Raw genomic sequence first — 20,260 nt, 5'->3', positions numbered from 1 at the left:
TCATTATCCTGGCAGCAGAATTTTGAAGAAGTTGTAAGCCATGGATAGGTTTTTGTGGGATGCCAGATAGATAGCATTACAGTAATCTATACGTGAGGTGACTAGGGCATTAACCAATACTTCAGTACTGTGTTGCATAAGAACAGGATGAAGTTTACAAATGTTTCGGAGATTGAAGAAGGCAGTCCGAGAAATGTTACTTATATGGGAGGAATTATTTAATAATAATTATTATTATTTAATTATTGCCATTATTAGTGTATAAATGGATATAAATAATGGCATTTAAAAGATTCGCTAAAATCTATTGTATGTATACGATACTGTTTTTAAACGTTATTGTTTTTTCATTAGAAAACCCGGTTTCCACTTCTACCTGTATTAGTTTAAATGGTACTTTTTGCCACTCGTAATGTGGCGGACGCGCTGACGTATCGTGTCGACTGGGTAACACAGTGAATGCGGCGGTTATCCATATACAGTATGTCTATGTACATGAATCCGTCCGTGCCCGGGTTATGACGTCACATCCGTGTACTACAGCGTTATTGCTCGGTTGCCTGATATGGTAACCTGCAGTTACTACCGCGTTTTCTTGTCGAACTATTTTAATCGTGACACTGAGACCGGAAAAATAATTGACAACAGACGTAATAAACAAACGAAGGCTGAAGCTGATCAAAGCCCGAAGATTAAAAGGGATCATCAATGTCTGATTCTCAAGGTAATCACATTTTACTGGTGAACACATCATTTGTTTTTAGAGGAGAGGAGATGAACTGAAGGGATACCGTCTAGCATACTCTTTTCCGTAAAGCCCAAAGAAACAGGCCGATTTTCCAAATTAAATCTTTCTTTCCTGAGGATTGCTGAAACAGAGTAATTAAGTGACAAACCCCAGGAGAGCTTTGAAATGATCGGCCACGTCACAGGCCTCATGTAACCGTTTAAATTGACCACTTCTCGATCGAAATAAATTAACAGCTCCTGGAACAAACCAACGTCAATTCTGACCCAATGTTTTATTATTAAAGAGAGCAACTCTCCGCAAGATGTTCATTAAAGTCACGTGCCCCTTGAGACACCAGTACGGTTGAGTGACCACTTATTTTATTTCCTGTACACCTGGAACTTTAAAGACAAGTGAATATCCAGAAACTTCAAAAACAAATGCATCTGGAAAAGATGTTTAAGAAATAAACTGACAACCTGATCACATTGCCTAGCATTAATCATATTGTGTGTTTTTATTCTGTAATTTATACAGAACCTGATAGCAGATTGGATGCCAGTGGCCTTAACCCTGAGGTGAGAAGCACCATTTTGCTTTGTTTATGTCAGATTCTCTCATGCATATTCTCAGTTAAAGACTGAAGCTGGTGAAATTCTGTAACTAGACATATAACAGGTTTCATTCCAGACAAAGGATTTGGTGTTAGAGTAGCTAATCAATATACATTGGGGCCACAGACCAGAAACTTGCAGGTTCGGTTACTGTCAAGACATTGTGTGAAATGATACAAATTACTTACATGTGCTACCACTACATGAACATTCATTTTTAAAATAATAAAGGCATTTTTAAAGTAAGTTACAGAGCCTGAGCCTATCCCAGTCAGAGTCAGGTACAAGGCAGGAAGGGCAAACCTGTGCCCCCACCTATCCTGAGTTTGTTTTAGTGATGCCAATGCTTGTTCATGTTGATTATGACAGGGCTGTCAGATGGATGTACATGTCAGAATTTAGTGTTCAGTGTTAAATCTGTTATGTGCACCCGCCAAGAAAGGGCCTATTTAAAATAAATATTATTTTATTTACTTTATTAGAAATTGTAGTGTGATGCTTAACATGTGCGGGGAAGCTATTGAGGTTTGTGATCAATTATAAACCCAGTCTATTGATGAACAATTAAAATGACTAGTTTTCTTGCACTATTTCCTTTTTAAAATGTCTTACGCTGTTTGCTCAGGACTCTGATTCAGACGAGGAGTACAGTGAAGGAGCAGTTGGAGACCCCCAGAGTGAGTGCTGTTTAGTTTTTTGATCACCTTTTTGGCACTTTTTCATAGACTTTACTCTGAAAACTGTTATCAGCTAAGAATTAATATTTGTTTAATGTATTTGTTTTCCAGTGGATTTTCTGAAAAATTTCTTCTCTCGCACTCTGGGTCTTGGAGGCGAGAGTCAACAGAAAAGTTTGGAGGAGCTCAGTCTGAATGGAGTGGTTAAGTATATCCAGAGTGAAAGATGTGAGTGTATTACATTTAGACCTCTACTTAAACCACCAGTTAGTTACTTTACTGGAATGGCTTTTGGCTATTACTGCTTCACTATAAGGACATCTTTGGTAGTAATGTGTCATCTCATTTAAGATAGTTTTACTAAATTCAGAGAAATAACACTGAATAAAATCTTATAGACACATATTTCTTTTTTCATTTGCAGGTAAAAATATAATCTGCATGGTTGGGGCTGGCATATCTACCTGTGAGTGGTCCTAATAAAATAAATATAGCAGTTATTTTGGGTTAATGTTTTGGCACAGTAGGATGAAATTAAGAGCTAGGGGACTGCATAATGAGACTCTTCATTGAACTAGATGAACATGACTCTATGAAGTTTTTATTAATAGAGCAGCATGGTGGGGCAGCGATTAGTGCTGTGTCCTCTTGAATCCAGTATTCTGGGTTCAAATCCTCCAGTCATTGTATTTGTGGTGTTGGCAGATTCTGTTTATATTTTATGTTTTTATCCTGTCTCAGCCCAAACATGTACCTCTTAGATTAATTGATGAATCTAAATTGAGACTGTGTGTGTACATGAATGTGTCCTTTCAGTAGACTTGTGCCAAATCAAATGGTTGTTTTTGGGTTCCTTTCTAATGCTGCTAAGTGGCATCACATCTAGACTTTTTTCTTCTTCCTTTCTAATGCTACCAGATAGGCTTCAACCCCTCCTGTGACCTTGAATTAGACTAAATGAGTTATTTTTTTGGTCAGTACTTCGCTTCCGGTTATGCTGAAACTTGATTTTGGTTATCTCAGCTGCTGGGATCCCAGATTTTCGTTCTCCTGGCACTGGACTGTATGATAACCTTCAGAAGTATGATCTGCCCTACCCAGAGGCAATATTTGACATTGGATACTTTAAGGTATAGCCAAACATGATAGATTTAAATGTGTGATGGCATGAATTTGGTTTGCATTACTATGCAGTGTTCTTATATTTATTCTCCACCACAGGAACACCCAGAGCCATTCTTTGCCTTGGCCAGAGAGCTGTATCCTGGGCAGTTCAAGGTGAGACAACCAAAAACTGAAGTATTCTGACTGCTTGAAGTGGTCTGGTCCTTTGCAAGAGATGGACATCTGAGATGGTTCTTTGCTGGCAGAGGTGTTATTTAGCTTTTTTTATAATCTGTCCAAGATGTTCAGTATAAAATCAACACGAGAGTATTCAGGTACAAGTATATTAAAAGCATGAATAGGAGACCATAGGGTCAGGTCAGAAAGAGAAAGAAAAGGTATCTAAAATTACATCAAAGTCTAAGGCAGTGTTAAGTTTATGCTATGGCCCTCCACAGACTGATTTGGAAGAGACAGCCAAAGGAATGAGTCAGCCAGGTCCTTGCGCTGCAGGATCTGTCTTAACCGACAGTGAATGTAGGAGCAAAACTGTGAGTGAGGTGGGCAACGATAATTTGCCGATCTCAGGACAGATATCGGAAAAGCCACTGTGAGTCAATTGCATAAACTACAACAGGATATGTAACTCCACCTTTGGAGCACAGAGAAGATGGAAACATGCTGTCTAAACTGAAGGTACTGATTACTGTGTTTGGGGTAAATCTAAATTATGAAAGGAGCATATAAAGAAGGACATAGTGTGAACACGCAACAGAGTAGACAGAATAGACAAGATTAGCTGCTTCAGGATATAAAAGACCAGGGGCCTCATGCATAACGCCATGCGTAGAATTCACACTATAACATGGCATGCGGACAAAAGCGTAAATGTGCTTATGCACAAAAAAATCCAGATGCATAAATATGTGCGAACGCCAACTTCCACGTTCCTCCACTCCATAAATCCTGGTCATCATGAAAAGTAACGCATGTGCATGCACCTGCTGTCCCGCCCCAACTCCTCCCAGAATTACGCCTCATTGAATATGCAAATCAATATAAATAGCCCTTAAGCTCAGCCTTCTGTGAAAAGACAATGGCAAAAGCACGAGGGAAAATAGAAGAATTTCAGTGAATACCAAGTGAAAGCAAGGAAAAATGTACTGTTTGTTGGTTTGAACAGTGGTATAAACAACAAAAGGAAGTTGATCTTGTGACATAGTGTGTTGGAGAAACTCAAAAGCTCAAGTTCACAAAGTCGCACAGTGCCAAAATAAAAAAAGAAGTTGTTAGATATCAAAGTCGCTGTGAAAAGGGGAGTTGTAGCCCAACATCTGAGTGTCATCTGAAAGCTTATTAGGATACAGAGAAAAAAAAGGCACACAGTGGGGAAAAAAGCAGGAAATGTCAACTTTAATCTCTAAATTTCCACTTTAATCACGTAGTTTATTTTGTCATTAAACTAGAACATCATAAACTTAATCTTTAAATCGTTTAATTTACTAGTTTCTCAAATTCTATCATTATTAAAGTAGTACGTTAAATGCTTTGTATTTGATCTGCTATGTGCTCGTTGTGTGTGTATCACTACGTGCTTCTGGGCCTTCTCTTTCTCCGACAGGACACAGAATCCATTACTTTCGTAATATTACAGTTCTCTGAATAATTAAAATTCTGAGGTGTATACGTGATATAATTTTCATGATGATAGGAGTTAAAGCATGTTATTAAATATGGGAGCATGGTGGTGCAGTGATTGTTCATGTCTCACACAAGATACTTGCTGCGCTGTGCACGACCTTTGATGAAATACTTTATTGCAGCAATACTGTCTCTTTCAAACATACTAACCCCCAATTCCTGTCCTTACCTTTCTTTCTCTAAATACCCAATCGCCACACAATCAGCTCTGTAATAGACGTTAAGCCATCTTTAAGCTTACAACACAGATTCTTCAAAACTTTTAAGGAACATTGAAATATCTTCGTAGTATGTGTTTAATTATTCTATCCATCTATCCTTCCAGTGTTGCACCAGCACCAGCAACAATACAGCGCAAGGCAGGAACAATCCGTGAATGGCGCACCAGCGCCTCTCTAGCACTGCGGAACCGTGTCCTCACGTTTAATTATTTACAATATAGATTATTTAAATGAAGTTAAAGTTTTATCTGTATAATATAATAAACATATTTTGCTGCATTTCATCTTAAAAATGATATCGTCATAATATGTAAATACGCGCTTTATAAAGTGGCTCAGGTTGTGCAATATTGTAACTGTATCGCAAGTTTACAGTGAGGTAATTGTACTTATAAGTTCAAACAGTTCTACAAGGAGCACTTGATGGACTGATTGAGTGTGTTTATAGTTCTTGGGATGAAACTGTTTCTGAATTGTGGGGTCAGTACAGGAAAGGCCCTGACGCGTTTGCTGTGTGAGAGCAGTTCAATAGACAGTGCGCATGGCTGAGGCAGCATGTGCTAGATGGTGGTGTATACCGATAATTCTCTTTCTGATCAGCTGCTTGTACAGCTGTGATTCCCCACTCAGATACAGTGATATAAATACTGGTGCAGTGAGAATAATATGGAAAAAGATGATCCGCTGTGGCAACCCCTAAAGGGAGCAGCTGAAAGAAGAAGAAGGTGCAGTGAGAGTAACAATGCTAAAGCAGCTATTGTATTTAGAATAGTTTGACCATTCTGTGGACCATTATATTGTTACAGGTTAATTACATCAGATGCATTAAACTAATAAACAATATTCAGTTAATTTCAGTGTATTTATAAAGCCGCGTTAGGGATGTGGATCTAAAAAAGAAAGGGTAACCACACAGGAACATTAGCACTGCTTTGTTGCTGGGTGCTGCCAGTCTGCAAAACCGAGCGCAGAACTTGCATACGCCAGGGTATGAGCTACCGTGGAAATGTGCGTGGCTTTACGCCAAGTTTAGGTTTTATACATTGAGATTTTAACGTGGAAACGTTCTTACGCAACATTTTTGTGTGTATGCACCGTTTATATGTGAGGCCCCTGGAGGTAGATTTAAGCAATATTTTTGATGAAAACTTTAAAAAAAAATCTAGCAAGAATTTATAATTAATACAGGAAAATACAAGCAAAACTGAGAATAAAATCAGAGTACTTGGTGCTCAGCTGGTAGAAGTTAAGCAAACGTTTATGACTCGTATTGAAGAAGCTGAACAATTGACATCCGCCGACTACAAAAAAGCAACTGCTGTAGAATCCGAGTGCAAAGTGCTTGATGATAAATTACCTGCATTGGAAGACAGATATAGAAGGAACAACATCAAGAGTCTAAGGTCTTCCTGAAAACCACAGAAGTCCAAACCCAGTGAAATTCATAGCTGAACTATTTTCTAAAATAATTGGAAAGGACTTTAAATTGGAGGCTGAGATTGCAGAAGCTTATTGTACACATAGATTACATACCTCAAAATAGAGAAGTCTGATTGTCTAAATTGACAATCTACAAGCTAAAGAAAATTTGATTTTGATTCTCAGACAGAAAGAGGTTATATTTGAAAATAACCATATTCATATTTTCCCAGAATTATCTCCTTAAATAGCTGGCAAACAAGCTGCATTCTATAGCATTAAACAGTGGTTATGTAAAAGCTAAAATCACACACAGCCTCATGTTTCTAGCTAAACTGAAAATGACTGTTGATGGCCAATTCTAAATCTTTAGTTCTCCTGAAGAAGCAGAAAAAGAGCTAAAAAACACTGATCCTGACATCATCTAAAATATGAACGAGTCATATCATGACCTGTTAATACAAAGAAGTCTGTCTTAAATATAACATTTTCTGTAACTATATTTTCAGTTTACTTGTTGGCCACTTTTTTCAAGTTACTGTATTGAAATTTATTCTATTAAATATATGTATATTTTGGTAACTATTAACACTAGAATCCCTGAAGCCTACGAAAAAAGTCATAATGTCGGGCCACCTTAAATTCCTTCGCATCTCTTCATCAGCATCTTTGTTTTGCAAATATGTCATTCAGAGCAAACAGCCTGCTATCCCATCCTCCACCGATGCAGCTGAAGTTCACCCAGCTCAAGTCTCTTTATCTGGGAGTGAGGTAGGGAAAACATTATATCATTATTTGGAATACATGCATTTCATGTGTGTTCTTTGTCTACAACAATCGGGGTAAATGTTGGATGATAGGAAATGCAAGGCAAGAAATGTGGAATACATAACTAAAACAGAAACTTTTTCCATGTTATAGTAATAACAAAATTACTAAAAAAAAATCATTCAATTTACATATTGCTGTCAATGATTTAAAAACCCAAGCTCAAATGTCAATCGACAGAAAGTTTACATTATCCCTATACACTTCTATGCACCTCACACCCAGATAAGCTGGGAGAACTTTACCCGCGTCGATGGGGGATGGAACAGAAGGCTGCTTGCTGCCAGTGCCGATTGACACATCTGCAAAACAAAGATGTTGATTAGGAGTTGCGAAGGAATTTAAGGATGCCCGGCATTCCGACTTTTTTCGTAGGCTTCAGGGATTCTAGTGTCAATTAGCAAATAATTTAAAGTGCCATTAGACTTAAAAATGTCCTCCCCCTGCCGAGGGTTTATTTTGTTTTGGACATGTCCTGTCTCTTGGCATGTCAGAGGACTGGGACTCTGTGAAGTATGGTCTAGCCTCACTTGGGGAGGCAAAATGGGGAAGAGCGCAAGTTACCTCTTATTCATCTTTTTAACCCTCAAAACTGTACATGCCAGCATAATTGTAGGCTCCTTAGCCATACACTGTAATACCTGGCAATAATACTAATTGCTTGAAATTTTGTATGTATAATACAATGGCTTCTTGTACTGGCACATATTCAGTTCAATTCCTAAATGTTTGCCAACAGGGTAGTTAGTGGGTCTGCACCCATATATATGAAGATACTTGTGAGGTCCTATGCTCCTTCTCGACCACTGAGATCTGCTGATGAACAGCGTCTGGTGATGCCATCTCTGTGTGTTATGAAATCTCAGTCCAAACTCTTCATATGCAGCTCTTGGCTGGTGGAATGAGTTTCCCACCTCCATTTGCAATTCTGACTCCCTCAATGTGTTCAAGAAGCATTTGAAGACACTTTTATTTGGTGAATTGCTATCTAAGTGATAGTGGTTAGCTTTTGTAAATGTGGTAATTATAACTAGTTTATATTTTGTTTTGAGCTTTTCACTTGTGGAAATCAATTTTGTGCCCCTGTCCTGTAACACGTGTTCCCAAACAATCCCCAGACTAATGTTACTCGATTACAGTGACCTCTTTTGTAAGTCTGTTTGGATTAAAGTATCTGCTAAGAAAATAAATGTAAATGTATTTTTTATTACAGCCTACAATCTGCCATTACTTCATCCGACTGTTGAAGGATAAAGGTTTACTAAAGCGCTGTTACACACAGGTCAGTACTGCTGTCTAGTTCATTCTTGCTTTGTCTGGGTCCATACTAATGACACCTGAATATCAGTGGGGAATGCAAATGACATTTTACAAAGTAAAGCAGATGTTTGGTTAGAGTTACTTGATTCATCAACATCAGGGTAGTGTTGTTGTTTTTTGACTCTAGTGTCTTGACACAAGAGAAAGTGAATTTGTGATCTCATCAAAGGATACGATGTCCACTCATTACAACTTTTATTAATGCAGTCATTGAACTAGGATTGCATTGGATAGCTTAGCAAATTGCTTTTTCTAGTAGAATATTGTAGAAATAAGGCACAGGTTCCCAAAAAGCTGTTTGAATAGTGAAGCATTAGACAGTTTACTATTATTTATACTGAAAACAATGTAAAAGAATGAGAACAAAAATGTCATTCACAATAAAAAGACTACTGGCAATAGGGACATGTAAATGTTTTGCATTTCATAATTTCATAATGGTCTAGGGTGCAAATTCTAGCACCTCAATAAAGCAAAAATTAAAACCTGCTTAGTCCAATAACAGAATTGCTAAGGACTGGAGACTATGCTGGCAGCATCAAGTATTTGATAGGAACCAATGAACCAAGACATGGACTCACTTTAATGGGGCCACTTTTAGAGACATCAATTAGTGTAACATGCACATCAGAGATACATGTCATATTTACCAGAAACACGCTTCAAAGCTTGTATGCTGAGACAGAGGACTTGCAATATACACACCACTTCTACCTTTGTTTCAAGTGGAACAAATAAATATTCTATGTTAAGGTTGTAAGTTAACCTCAGTTATTTAAAGCTTATCTGCAAAAAGGTGAGACTCTGTGCAAAACAGAGTGCTATGCTGGATTAAGTCACATGCCTCTGTAAATATAATGACATTTATGTGCTGCTTTAAGCAAATTTTAGCCAATTTGCAGGATTATATGTACATGAAAAGCAACCAGAACAATAATCTCACTTTTATGGTATTATCATGAATTCAGTAGTTTGTTCATGCATTGTTTATTGAAAAACACAAGTTACCAACTGTGAATGTGTGCTTTAAATAAAACATTTCTCACAAAGCGTTTGCAAAACAAAAAAAGATTTGTGCAAGGCTGTATAAATGATAAAAACGTATACTCTGACCTTCAATATAAATAAAAAACATTCTTGTCTGGTAAATAAGTCAGGTTAAAAATTGCAGACTGACCTTGCAGATGGACAAAAGTTGAAACTCTTGGAGAACTCTAAAAATGAAACTATCATAATGCTACAACTGCACCACTCTAAGCTAAACTTAAACTGTACAATGCATAAAATAATACATTACTCAACAGTATGAGTCACAGTTATTAAGAGATTAAAATAAAAGTTAATGTTCTTTTTTGTATTATAAATGTTACCTTATTTTTGTTACTTAATGATGTTATGAAAATAGTTGGGATCACAAATGGACTTTTAGTTTCTAAAACTAATATGGTCATCTGAGGAAGCCCCATTACTCTTGAGTGATTTCTGTAATATTATTTTGTTTTAATGTAAAAATATGTTTTCCTTCAGAGATTTAGCTTTGATCAGAACAGATGTATAGAGTAATCGTTAGGATATAAACATAGTGACTTGCTACTATGTGTTGGGTTTTTAGCTAGTTTGTGAGTATAGAATCAGTGACATTTTAAAGTCATCATATGTAGACAATGATTTAAAAAATTAAGCTGTCAATATTATTAGACATTTAGTCTTTTACTATGGCATATGGACAGCTGGTGTAAATAGCTTTGTATTTTGTACACATTTTTGTTCTTAGTATCAGTTAGAATAGGGTGCTTGAAATGTTATTGTTTACTTATGTATTAAAAAAGAAATGCATGCTCTGGTGATTACAAGTCCTTTAAGTTGGGGAAGTAATTTTTTTTATTTCATCCATCCATCCATTCATTTTCCAATGTGACTAATCCAATTATGGTCAAAGAGTATTCGGGGGAAAGAATCGGACACTAGTTGTGCACCAGTCCATTACAGTATACACTGGATCACACAGAGCCAGTCTAATGGCCATCAGCCCAACCCATTGTCCTTGGGGTGTGACTTCTAACTTCTTAGAGAAAGTGTCATGCAAACATGGTTAAAGCATGCAATCTCTATATTGATCATGACCAATACATATACAGTATTTTAAATTCAAAGTGATTCTTTTGACAATGCGCCTTGCCCAATTAGACTTTTTTAATTAAACGGAAAAAATAGTATTTTATATTTTCAAGCCAATGAATGATTTAATGTCTAAAAAGTGTTAGAAAATAATTTTTATAAAATTGCTCATTGTTTTGATTTTTTCACAATCATATTCATGCAGTGCTTCCAAGTCAGGGGAAAGATGTTCTCCAATTCTAGGCATTCAGAAACAAAATCCAGAATATAAGTAGCTAACAAATAATACAACAAAACACACAGAAAAGCAAATTTGAATGTGAAATGTATATTTGTTCATTAAATAGTAGAATGGTTAAAGTCTTCTTACCCTGTGCAAGATAGGATTCCCATTGCTGAGGTTAAAATATACACATATGCTGTATAATAAGTAAATGTATAGGAAGCTGTAAATTTCTGTCCATCTATCTTTGCTTCCTACTTAAACAATTAGAGAAATGGGGACAGCCAATGTCTGTTCTGCCAATATGGAGTGAAGGACAGGACCTAATCCCAAAGAGGACAAGAGTTCCTTTTACAGCACATACAGTACATAGTCCGTCATATTCACAATTAACCAATTTAGAGTTGAGAGTTATCCAGATGTGCACAACTTTAGGATGTGTGAAGAAGGTGAAGGACACAGAGTTGTTTTTCTAGCCCTGTGTTTTAATGTATATAGTAGTGGCCAAAGGTTTTGGCAGTGACACAAATGTTGTGTTTTGCCAAATTTGCGGCTTCAGATATAATTCACATTGTTTTTATATTATTGTGCAGAGTGATGAGATGCATATTAATTTATTGCTAAGAGCTTTATTAGCATGAAATGTTGACATTATCACAAAAACCCATTTTCACTTATTTTGGCCTTTGCACAAAATGATCAGATGAAAGTGTCCAGTAAGTACCAGGACCATCTCCTCCTGTGGAACCAGCTACAGAATCATGTTGCCACCAGTGCAGAGTTTGCTCAGTATTGGCAGCAGGGGGATGTGAGTGCTTCTGCACTCACAGTGAGGGGAAGACTTTTGAACAACGGCCTTGAGTCGAGAAGGGCAGCAAAGAAGCCACTTCTTTCCAAGAAAAGCATCAAAGACAGTCTTAAATTCAGAAGACTGGTGCAAAGTTATATTTTCAGATGACTATTAGGGACATCTGGAAAATCAATTGTCTGGAGAAGGAAAAGGTGCATGCTACCATGAGTCCTTTGTTGTGAAGCATACTGAGGCAGTTCATATGTAGGGTTGCTTCTCATCCAAGGGATTGGGCCCACTCATAATTCTGCCCAAGAACACTGCCATAAATTAAGAATGGTATCAAAACGTCCTCCAAGAGCAACTTCTCCCAACGATCCAGGTGCAATTTGGTGATGATCCATGTATTTTCCAGCATGATGGAGCACCATGTCACAAGGCAAAAGTGATAACGAAGTGGCTCGTAAATCATAACATTGAAAGTTTGGATCTGTAAATATTGACTCTTTACATAAATTTGACATATTTGCCAATAAAAGCATTTGAAACTTCTGAAATTGTTATAATTGTTCTTCAGTATACTATAGAAACATATAAAAAAAATCTGAAAATGCTGATGCAGCAAAGTTTGCAAAACACAGTATCTGTGTCACTGCCAAAACATTTAGCCACAATTGTACATCTGTGTATTTTATTTAATCAGGGACTTCTCATCCAGAGGGTACCAGAGAGGCCACATTACTATGTCTGATGGGCCTCCAAAGGTTTTTGTTTCCCTGACCTCAATAGACATTTTCAGATCATTAGTTCTAGGGCCATGTGCTTTTGTAAGGAAATAGACAAATAACCTTGAGACATAACTACAGTATATGTTTGCAAGCTATCCACTGAGAAGCTCGAAAGGTAGTTGTAGATCAGTGGGCTATAAAAATAAATTCAAATTCAATTGACTTTGGAAGAAATTATGGTACCCATGCATACATTCCAGGCATGAGAAAAACATGCAAACACCACAGAGACGTTGAATAGATTTTGATCTAAACCCAGAATTCTAAGGCATGAGCAATAAACCACCAAGTGACTCATTTAATTTGTATGACAATAAAGAAGGGGCAGCAAAAGTTCATCTGGACAGCCAAGAAATTAAACCGTGTAACTGACAGAGATTTTGGAGGGTTGTTCTCAAAGCAACCTTCTCCATCTTCGTAAGATCATTTTGGACTCTTTATTCAGTGCCAATATTAAATTCCTTAATTTATATCTCTTGCACTTTTTAAGTTTTCATTTTGCATAAAAGTTGAGAATTTGGTTTTGATAGGTCAAAGATTTTTGAAGAATAATTTTTGCTATGTAGACTGATACCTTTAAATCACTTGGCAAAATGTTTCAGAAAATGAATTTGCTGTTGACGGGATTGCTATTTTTGATTCCACAGATGATTAGACCATCACATATACTTCTCATATGATATACTGTATCTATGTTATCGCTTTCTTTAGGATTCCAAATCATTATCTTTCCATCACATTGGAGTCTGGACACAAAATGTACCATGTTTGTTTGCTCTTCTTTATCGCATACTGCCCAAATTTCATGGTCCTCCTCTGGAATATTTTACTATTAGGTTAGACCAGGCTCCAGCCTTTATAATCTGCCTATCAAAAATTACTAATATCTTCTTGTTGGCTGTGTTATAAGAGGAACAATCATTGAAGTTCTGGCAGTACAGATGAACAGTTTTTTTTCTCATAATTTGATGAGTTTTTGGTCTAGTGGGTGCTGATCTGAGGCCTCTTCCTGTTCTTCCCGGGTGTATCAATAGACATGACCGTGATAGACTACTGCCATAAGGACACAAGATTGGTGCAGAAGTGCATGTTTATTCATAAATAATTCAAAGCAATGTTCAAAGTACAGGTGCAAAATATTTAATGCTAGCTGTGTAAGCCCGTGCTGTAAAAAGCACAGGGTCCTTAGAAACTATTGAAATCGTCAAAACAAAATTGGAATCTAGAGATGTCAGGTAATTGAAAGGAACTACTTGGGGCATCTCTGTTCTAGGAGGTTTGGTGTTGCCAACATGCTTGCATCCTTTGTGCATTAGCAGCTAAGCGACTGTCTTTCTTTGGAAGTTTCTTTTTGCTGACATGCTAACCTCGCTTGTTTATTAGCGGCGGGAGGAAAAGTAAAAGGGATACCATTTTGCCGATGTGCTTGTCTTGTTTCTTTATTAGCAGCTAAGTGCATGACTCTTTCTTCAGAGGTTTCACTTTGCAGACGTGCTGGCCTCGCTTGTGTATACTCGGAGGTGGAGCCCTTAGTCTGACTCCACCTCTCACTTCCGGGCCGGACAGACACATACACTTCCATACGTAGACGTTTATGTATAAGATATGTCATAAAATCCATAGCAAGAAGTATCTTAAAATTGAAGCAATAAGCAAAATCCTTAAATGGATAAAATCTAGGCTAAAACCAGATTGAATCGGAATTTACGCTGTACTCCAGAGCTCTCTTTCGCTGACTAGTTTTCTTTGCTCACCCGAAGGTCTACTCAGCAGGTCTGAGACCCTGACGATTGTAGTCATCCTTATTTTGGTTCTCCCAATCTCATTCAGCTCTGCACATTCAATCTTCCCAGGAACACTACCCTTGCTTCCCCACAAGGGACTTCCCAGACTGTAATTGCCTCCTTTCTGCAGCACTGGCTCGACCACCCGGTTCTCAGTTCCTTTCTTTTTTTGTGTTCCTCGATATTTCTCTTTTCTGTTCCCTTCTGCTTAGAATATTTACAGCCCTGTGAGTATAGATGCCTCACTAACAAGCCACAGAGCACCAGTAAGGAATGGCAGAGCTAACTGTGCTCTCGTACATGAACAGACAGTCATCCAATTCCCCTTGAGTACTATGTAGCCTTACTGCTTTTTTTCCGTACACCCACACTCACAGAGTTTGAACTGCACCATTTCTTGCACTGGCACTGATCTTCAATGGACCCTGAACACGCTTCACCACACTTCCGTAAATGATACGCAGGTAACAAAAAGAAAAGCAGTACTGCATAGAAAGAGTTACTTGAGGATAGAGATGTGCGAAAAGATCTCAAAAACATTACAATCTGAACAAGAAATGAGCTAGTTTTCACTTTCATGTGCAGCTGCTACTGTTGTGTATTAACATCTTTGGTCTAAAGCTGTGTATGCTTCTATATCAGTACACACACTCCTCAACCTTCTTTATTAATACAAATGCTTCTTTTCCACTATGCATATAATCACATTAATGGAATAAAAGCATCAGAAAATGAGTGATAACTCTAGTGGGTGGGGTCTTAATGTTGTAGTTATATTGCTCCTTTCTGTGGTTAGAGACCACTTCCTTGATGCTGCTTGCAGCAGCACTATATGCACTTGTAGACATGTCTGAGAGCCAAATCCATTTTTTCCATGTTGTCTGGAAATCCGTTTGGTTTTCAGTGTGTGAATATTTTTTGAGCTTTGTTGGGTGATGTTTATTTGAAGTGAGAGCGAAGCAGCTACTGATACCGGTGCATTTTGTTTCTTCTGCCAGAATATCGATACTTTGGAGCGTGTTGCAGGGTTATCTGTTGAAGACCTGATTGAAGCTCATGGCACCTTCTACACTTCACATTGCGTCTCTACCTCCTGCAGACAACAGTACCAACTTCCCTGGATGAAAGGTCAGGAGTTATGTTGTGTTTGGTGCCCCATAAAATGTCCAATTCTGTTATAGAACAACCTGTAAATGTATTTTATTTATTTTTTATCCCAGAAAAAATATTCTCTGAGGAGATTCCAAAGTGTGAAAAATGCAATAGCTTGGTGAAGCCAGGTGAGAAGCAGTTGCTATTTGCAAATGGTTTTAATTCGAAACAAGCTTCAGTTTGAGCACATCACTCTTTTTCTTCCCTTCTAGACATTGTTTTTTTTGGAGAGAACCTTCCAGCGCGTTTCTTTTCATCTGTGCAGTCAGTGAGTGTGAAAGGTCTTTGTCCTGTTGCCCCTCATGGGGCTCCATTCTATGCTACAGTCAGTTGTGGCGCTGCCATTGGTTTTATTTTTAACTTGTGATACCCACTCTCATGCTTTAGTTAATCGTTTGAAAGGTCATTTTTAGACATTATTTGAACATGATTCTTCTTTCCTATATAGGATTTCCCTGCCTGTGACCTGTTGCTCATCATGGGCACATCTCTTAAAGTTCAGCCCTTTGCCTCATTGATTAGCAAGTATGTGCCCATCTGATTTCATTTATATAGTGTTACCTTGCCTCCTGACATGTGCTGTAGTCTCTGTAATTGTACTTAAATTGAGTAACTTTAATGGCTGCTAGTGTTTTATGCCTAATTTTTACTTTTTTTCTTCTGGCTGCATCCAATGTTTAATGAGAGATGAGGTTGTACATGAAGACATTAGACAAATCAGTGTATTGATCTGCCATTGGAGAATTGAGCTAGTTTACCAGAGCTATTGGCAAATATGAATAAGTTTTGAACCGGGATGTATATACGTAAACATTTTTGTGTTTGTATCATCTTATTTTTACCAGTCTTTTCAAAGATACTTTTGTGTGGAACATCCAGCTTATTTTTTATTAACACTGGTTGACTTTTCTTATTATTTTGTCCAGAGTTCCCAGCAGTACACCTCGACTCCTGATTAATAAGGAAAAGGCAGGCAAGGTGAGGAAAGCTTGATGGATGATTTTAGGATATAGGTTATCTCTCTGTCCATTCCGTCTGTCTACTTTAAGATTTTGTAATCTGTTTGCTTCTTCTGACAGTCTGATCCCCTAATGAGCATGCTTGGCCTGGGTAGTGGCATGGACTTCGATTCTGAAAAGGCATACCGGTAAGATCTGTCACGTTTTTTGGTTTAATTCCCTTCTGCAGCAATTTTGCTACTGTGATTTTTATTTTTTTGTGTGTGTGTTCCAGGGATGTAGCGTACCTGGGGACCTGCGATGATGGCTGCAGAAAACTTGCAGAATTGCTTGGATGGAAGGTAGCTATTGTTATAATCTTAGTAGTAAATAAATGGTCACATACTTATTACAGGGCATTGTAGTCACTTAGTGTTTTTTTTGGCAAACTGATTGGCACTCTCTGTTCTATTGCAGGAGGAGCTAGAGGAGATGGTCAAGCATGAATATGCCAAAATTGACAGTAGTTCTGCCACAGGAGCTGCATCCAGTCAGCAGAGACAACCAAAAGGCAAAACTGAAGCAAAAGCAGACACCACCAAAACCAAGGAAAAATAACCTGGCTATTGCTGAATAGCTCAGAGGTAAACTGAGTATGTGGTGGTTGATTTTATTTGATGATTCCACATCTCTGCCCTCAATTTTAATGCCATTTTCTACCAGTTCTTCTTAAAAGCAGTCATCCCAAGTGATCAGACTGTTTTATGTCTTCTCTGACATTTGGACCGAATTGCCTTTAGAAACTTGATGACAGCCTCTATTGGTAGGCCATTGCCAATGCATGTTTATAAAGGGTGGGAATGTAAGTGGTACTAACTTGTTTTTATGGATGGAGATTTACATCTACTTAGCCCAAATGGGTCTCAACGTTTTTGCAGAGTATCTTCTAGCTGATCTTCAGCTACCGTGTGGATGTGTACTAATTTAAACTGGAAAGATGCAAGCTGGATCTGTGCCTTCCTTATTTCATTGGTGTCTTTGCTAACTTAACCTCTGAAAAGGCCATGATGGAAGGCAGATATTTGGACATGTACAGTATTTCCCAAGCAGGAGCTGAAGACTACGAGATATAAAGAATAACACTATCCTAGATATGCAGAGACTAACTAATTCATGGTAAAAATTAAAGCTTCAGTATTGGAAAACTGCTTTTTCATAGCCATCTTTATTTTGACAAAATTACAATTCTAAAATACACATTAAATACAAAATTCCATAAATATCAACTTGATGGTTAAAGAAAAGAAGAGGAAAATCTTTCAGTTCCTAATAGAATAAGATTTGAGACACTGGAGGCAGCTGTTAACACGGCCAGCTGTCAAGTTAAATTGTGTAAAATAAAATAAAGAAGGTTACCCCTCCTGCCTTAAGCCAGTAGGCCTGTTATCATCTGACTGCTCTTTTCTTTCTATTTAATGGTTCTTTTGCCATTTTCTGTGCCAAATAAACATCTTTAGTACTGTTACAGTTGTCTCAGAGAACCATCTTATACATTCAGATTGTTCTTGGCTTCCAGTTTGGATCCTTACTTCCTGCAACTTGTGTATCAAAACCACACAAAACAACCCCTGTATAATTTCTCAGCTTTGACAGGCACAGCTTTCATGTTTAGCATACCACTGTTTATTTCCACACCCAACATCGGTTTGGCTGATGTGTAAACAAGCCACTTGCTGAAAATGTCTGCCCACAAGGCTGGTAAGCAATGTGCACGAATTAAATGTTGTAAATATATGGTGGGTAATTGTGAATGAAAGTTGCCTGTGCAGTTGGCACATTTGTGGTTTAATTTAGGGCCTGTCCAACCTCTTAATTTTCCTTTATGTGGGCTGTTAACAGTTTTCCGTACGAAACCAATATTTTACTAAGCATTAAATTAGCAACTGAGTATATGTAGTGGCAAAGAAAAGAGATGAATATTTAATTGTGTGCTGAAACACACCTTTTAAACACTTAAAGAGTCAACAACCAAAAAGTTGCATTTCTCAGTTTAGTTTATTTATTTATTTATTTCTCTCAAAATGAATTTAGCTTTTTACAGAAGCTCAAAACATACACAAAAGGGCAATATCAAAATACCCCTGAATTGGGCATAAATAAAAGAAAAATCAATGTGTGGCATATAAAGACTATTCATTGGCTTGTTGATTGGTGGGCCTTGAAGTGATGTTACCGTCCCATCTCATCACAGCATAGAAAATCACACTGGCCATCACAGAGTTGTAGAATATTTCACATTAAAGGAACAGTCTCTTAAGATGAAAGAGCCCGCACTGCCCTTTCTTATATAGTTACTCTGTTACTATACCAGTATAGTTACTCTGTTACTATACCAGTATAGTTACTCTGTTACTATACCAGTATAGTTACTCTGTTACTATACCAGTATAGTTACTCTGTTACTATACCAGTCCACTCTGTCATTGATGTGGACCCCCAAATACTTGTAGGAGTGCACCACCTTTACATCCACTTCATGAATAGTGACGACATAGAGGCTCTTTTGTTTGGTGAAAGGCAATGACCAATTTCTTTGATTTCCTGATGTCAAGTTTGCACCAAGAAACAACTGTATCCACCAGACTCCTATAGTTTTGTCTCATTCCCCTTATCAGTACACTACCATAAGTGTAGAATGATCTGAGAATTTTTGCAAAAACCATGACCTGGTATATTAATTGTCCAAGGTATACAGGTAGAACAGAATGTTTGATATAATACTGAGAACTGGATGTGGTTACAGTTCCCCAACACTTCTACGATGTGCAAACTTTCAACTACTTTTTTTTTTTGTAGGAGCCCTCAACCCGTTGTCTCAATATCTGAAAAGTTAAAATAAGTGTCATTGGATGTTCCCTGTTCTTATGCAATAATAATAATGATAATAATAACTGTGGATCGCTGGATCTTTCGCATTGTTAGACTTGGTACTCCAGTATTGGTAGTGTGAGGAAGGAGATTGATCACATCCTCGTGGGCACACACTAGAGGCTCCCACAGAACTGCAGGGTCTACAGAAGTGTCCAGTTTGTGAATTCTAACCACAGACTTGTTGCCACTCTGAAGATACTGCTTAGATCCAATAGGCTGCTACCTCCTAGGAGAATGAGGCTGGACCTGGCCAAACTACAAGATCAGGATGTTTGCAGTGAGTTTGTGTGAAGAAATGCCAATTCTAATGTGATGTGGGAGGCCTTCTGTGACAAGATCATGAAGGATACCAAGGGTTATGTTGGTGTTGACAGAAGTGAGGTGTTTCATCTCGCAGGGCACCCTGGATATCATCGAGAGGAGTCGCAGTGCACGACTTGATGGCTGCTCTGGTCTTTACTATTAATTAAGCAGGATGGCTTGGAGGCCAGAAAAGGAGACTCTTGTTAGTGGAATCTGTGAACAAATTGCACACTATCTATGGTCTAGCGACCCACGTCCTGCTTACGGAGGAATCAAAGCACTAGTCACACTTGAATCTGTTCCTTGAGAGTCACAATCAGGATGGGTGATGGATTGGTCCTTACGGTTGTTGCTGCAGTTGTGACCGGCTGGGCAAGTTACTTTGAGCAACTGTTTAAAGCTGATCCTCTGGCTAGGACGTTGGACTTCCTGGGGTCCATGGTTCTTGAGGCTGATCCTCCAATTAGCCGTGAACCACTCAGTCCCACTGAGATTGCACAGTTGGTGAACCAACGGAGGGTAAGGAAGGCTGAAGGTATTTGTGGTGTCTGGGGTGAACTTCTCCAGGCTGGTGGTAAGACTGTCCACCTGGCATTGAAAGCAATCTTTGCTTCCATTT

The 20,260-nt window shown here is 38.0% G+C and overlaps 1 protein-coding gene across 1 annotated transcript; it reads left to right on the top strand.

Moving 5' to 3' along the window:
• Positions 1-557: 557 nt before the first annotated feature.
• On the top strand, positions 558-17,932 carry sirt2 (sirtuin 2 (silent mating type information regulation 2, homolog) 2 (S. cerevisiae)). Its single transcript, XM_039760590.1, has 16 exons — positions 558-724; positions 1,268-1,308; positions 1,970-2,021; positions 2,133-2,249; positions 2,446-2,487; positions 3,045-3,151; positions 3,243-3,299; positions 8,508-8,576; positions 15,316-15,445; positions 15,538-15,597; positions 15,682-15,737; positions 15,918-15,994; positions 16,396-16,447; positions 16,549-16,616; positions 16,703-16,769; positions 16,885-17,932. Exons 1-16 carry the CDS (start codon positions 709-711, stop codon positions 17,023-17,025), a joined length of 1,152 nt encoding a protein of 383 aa, XP_039616524.1. The 5' UTR covers positions 558-708; the 3' UTR covers positions 17,026-17,932.
• Positions 17,933-20,260: the final 2,328 nt, after the last annotated feature.

This window comes from Polypterus senegalus, chromosome 8 (genome assembly GCF_016835505.1).
Source record: "Polypterus senegalus isolate Bchr_013 chromosome 8, ASM1683550v1, whole genome shotgun sequence".
In the NCBI taxonomy this organism is placed as follows: domain Eukaryota; kingdom Metazoa; phylum Chordata; class Cladistia; order Polypteriformes; family Polypteridae; genus Polypterus; species Polypterus senegalus.
The sequence above is the reverse complement of the archived record's forward strand: the minus strand, read 5'-3'. Positions and strand labels throughout refer to the sequence as shown.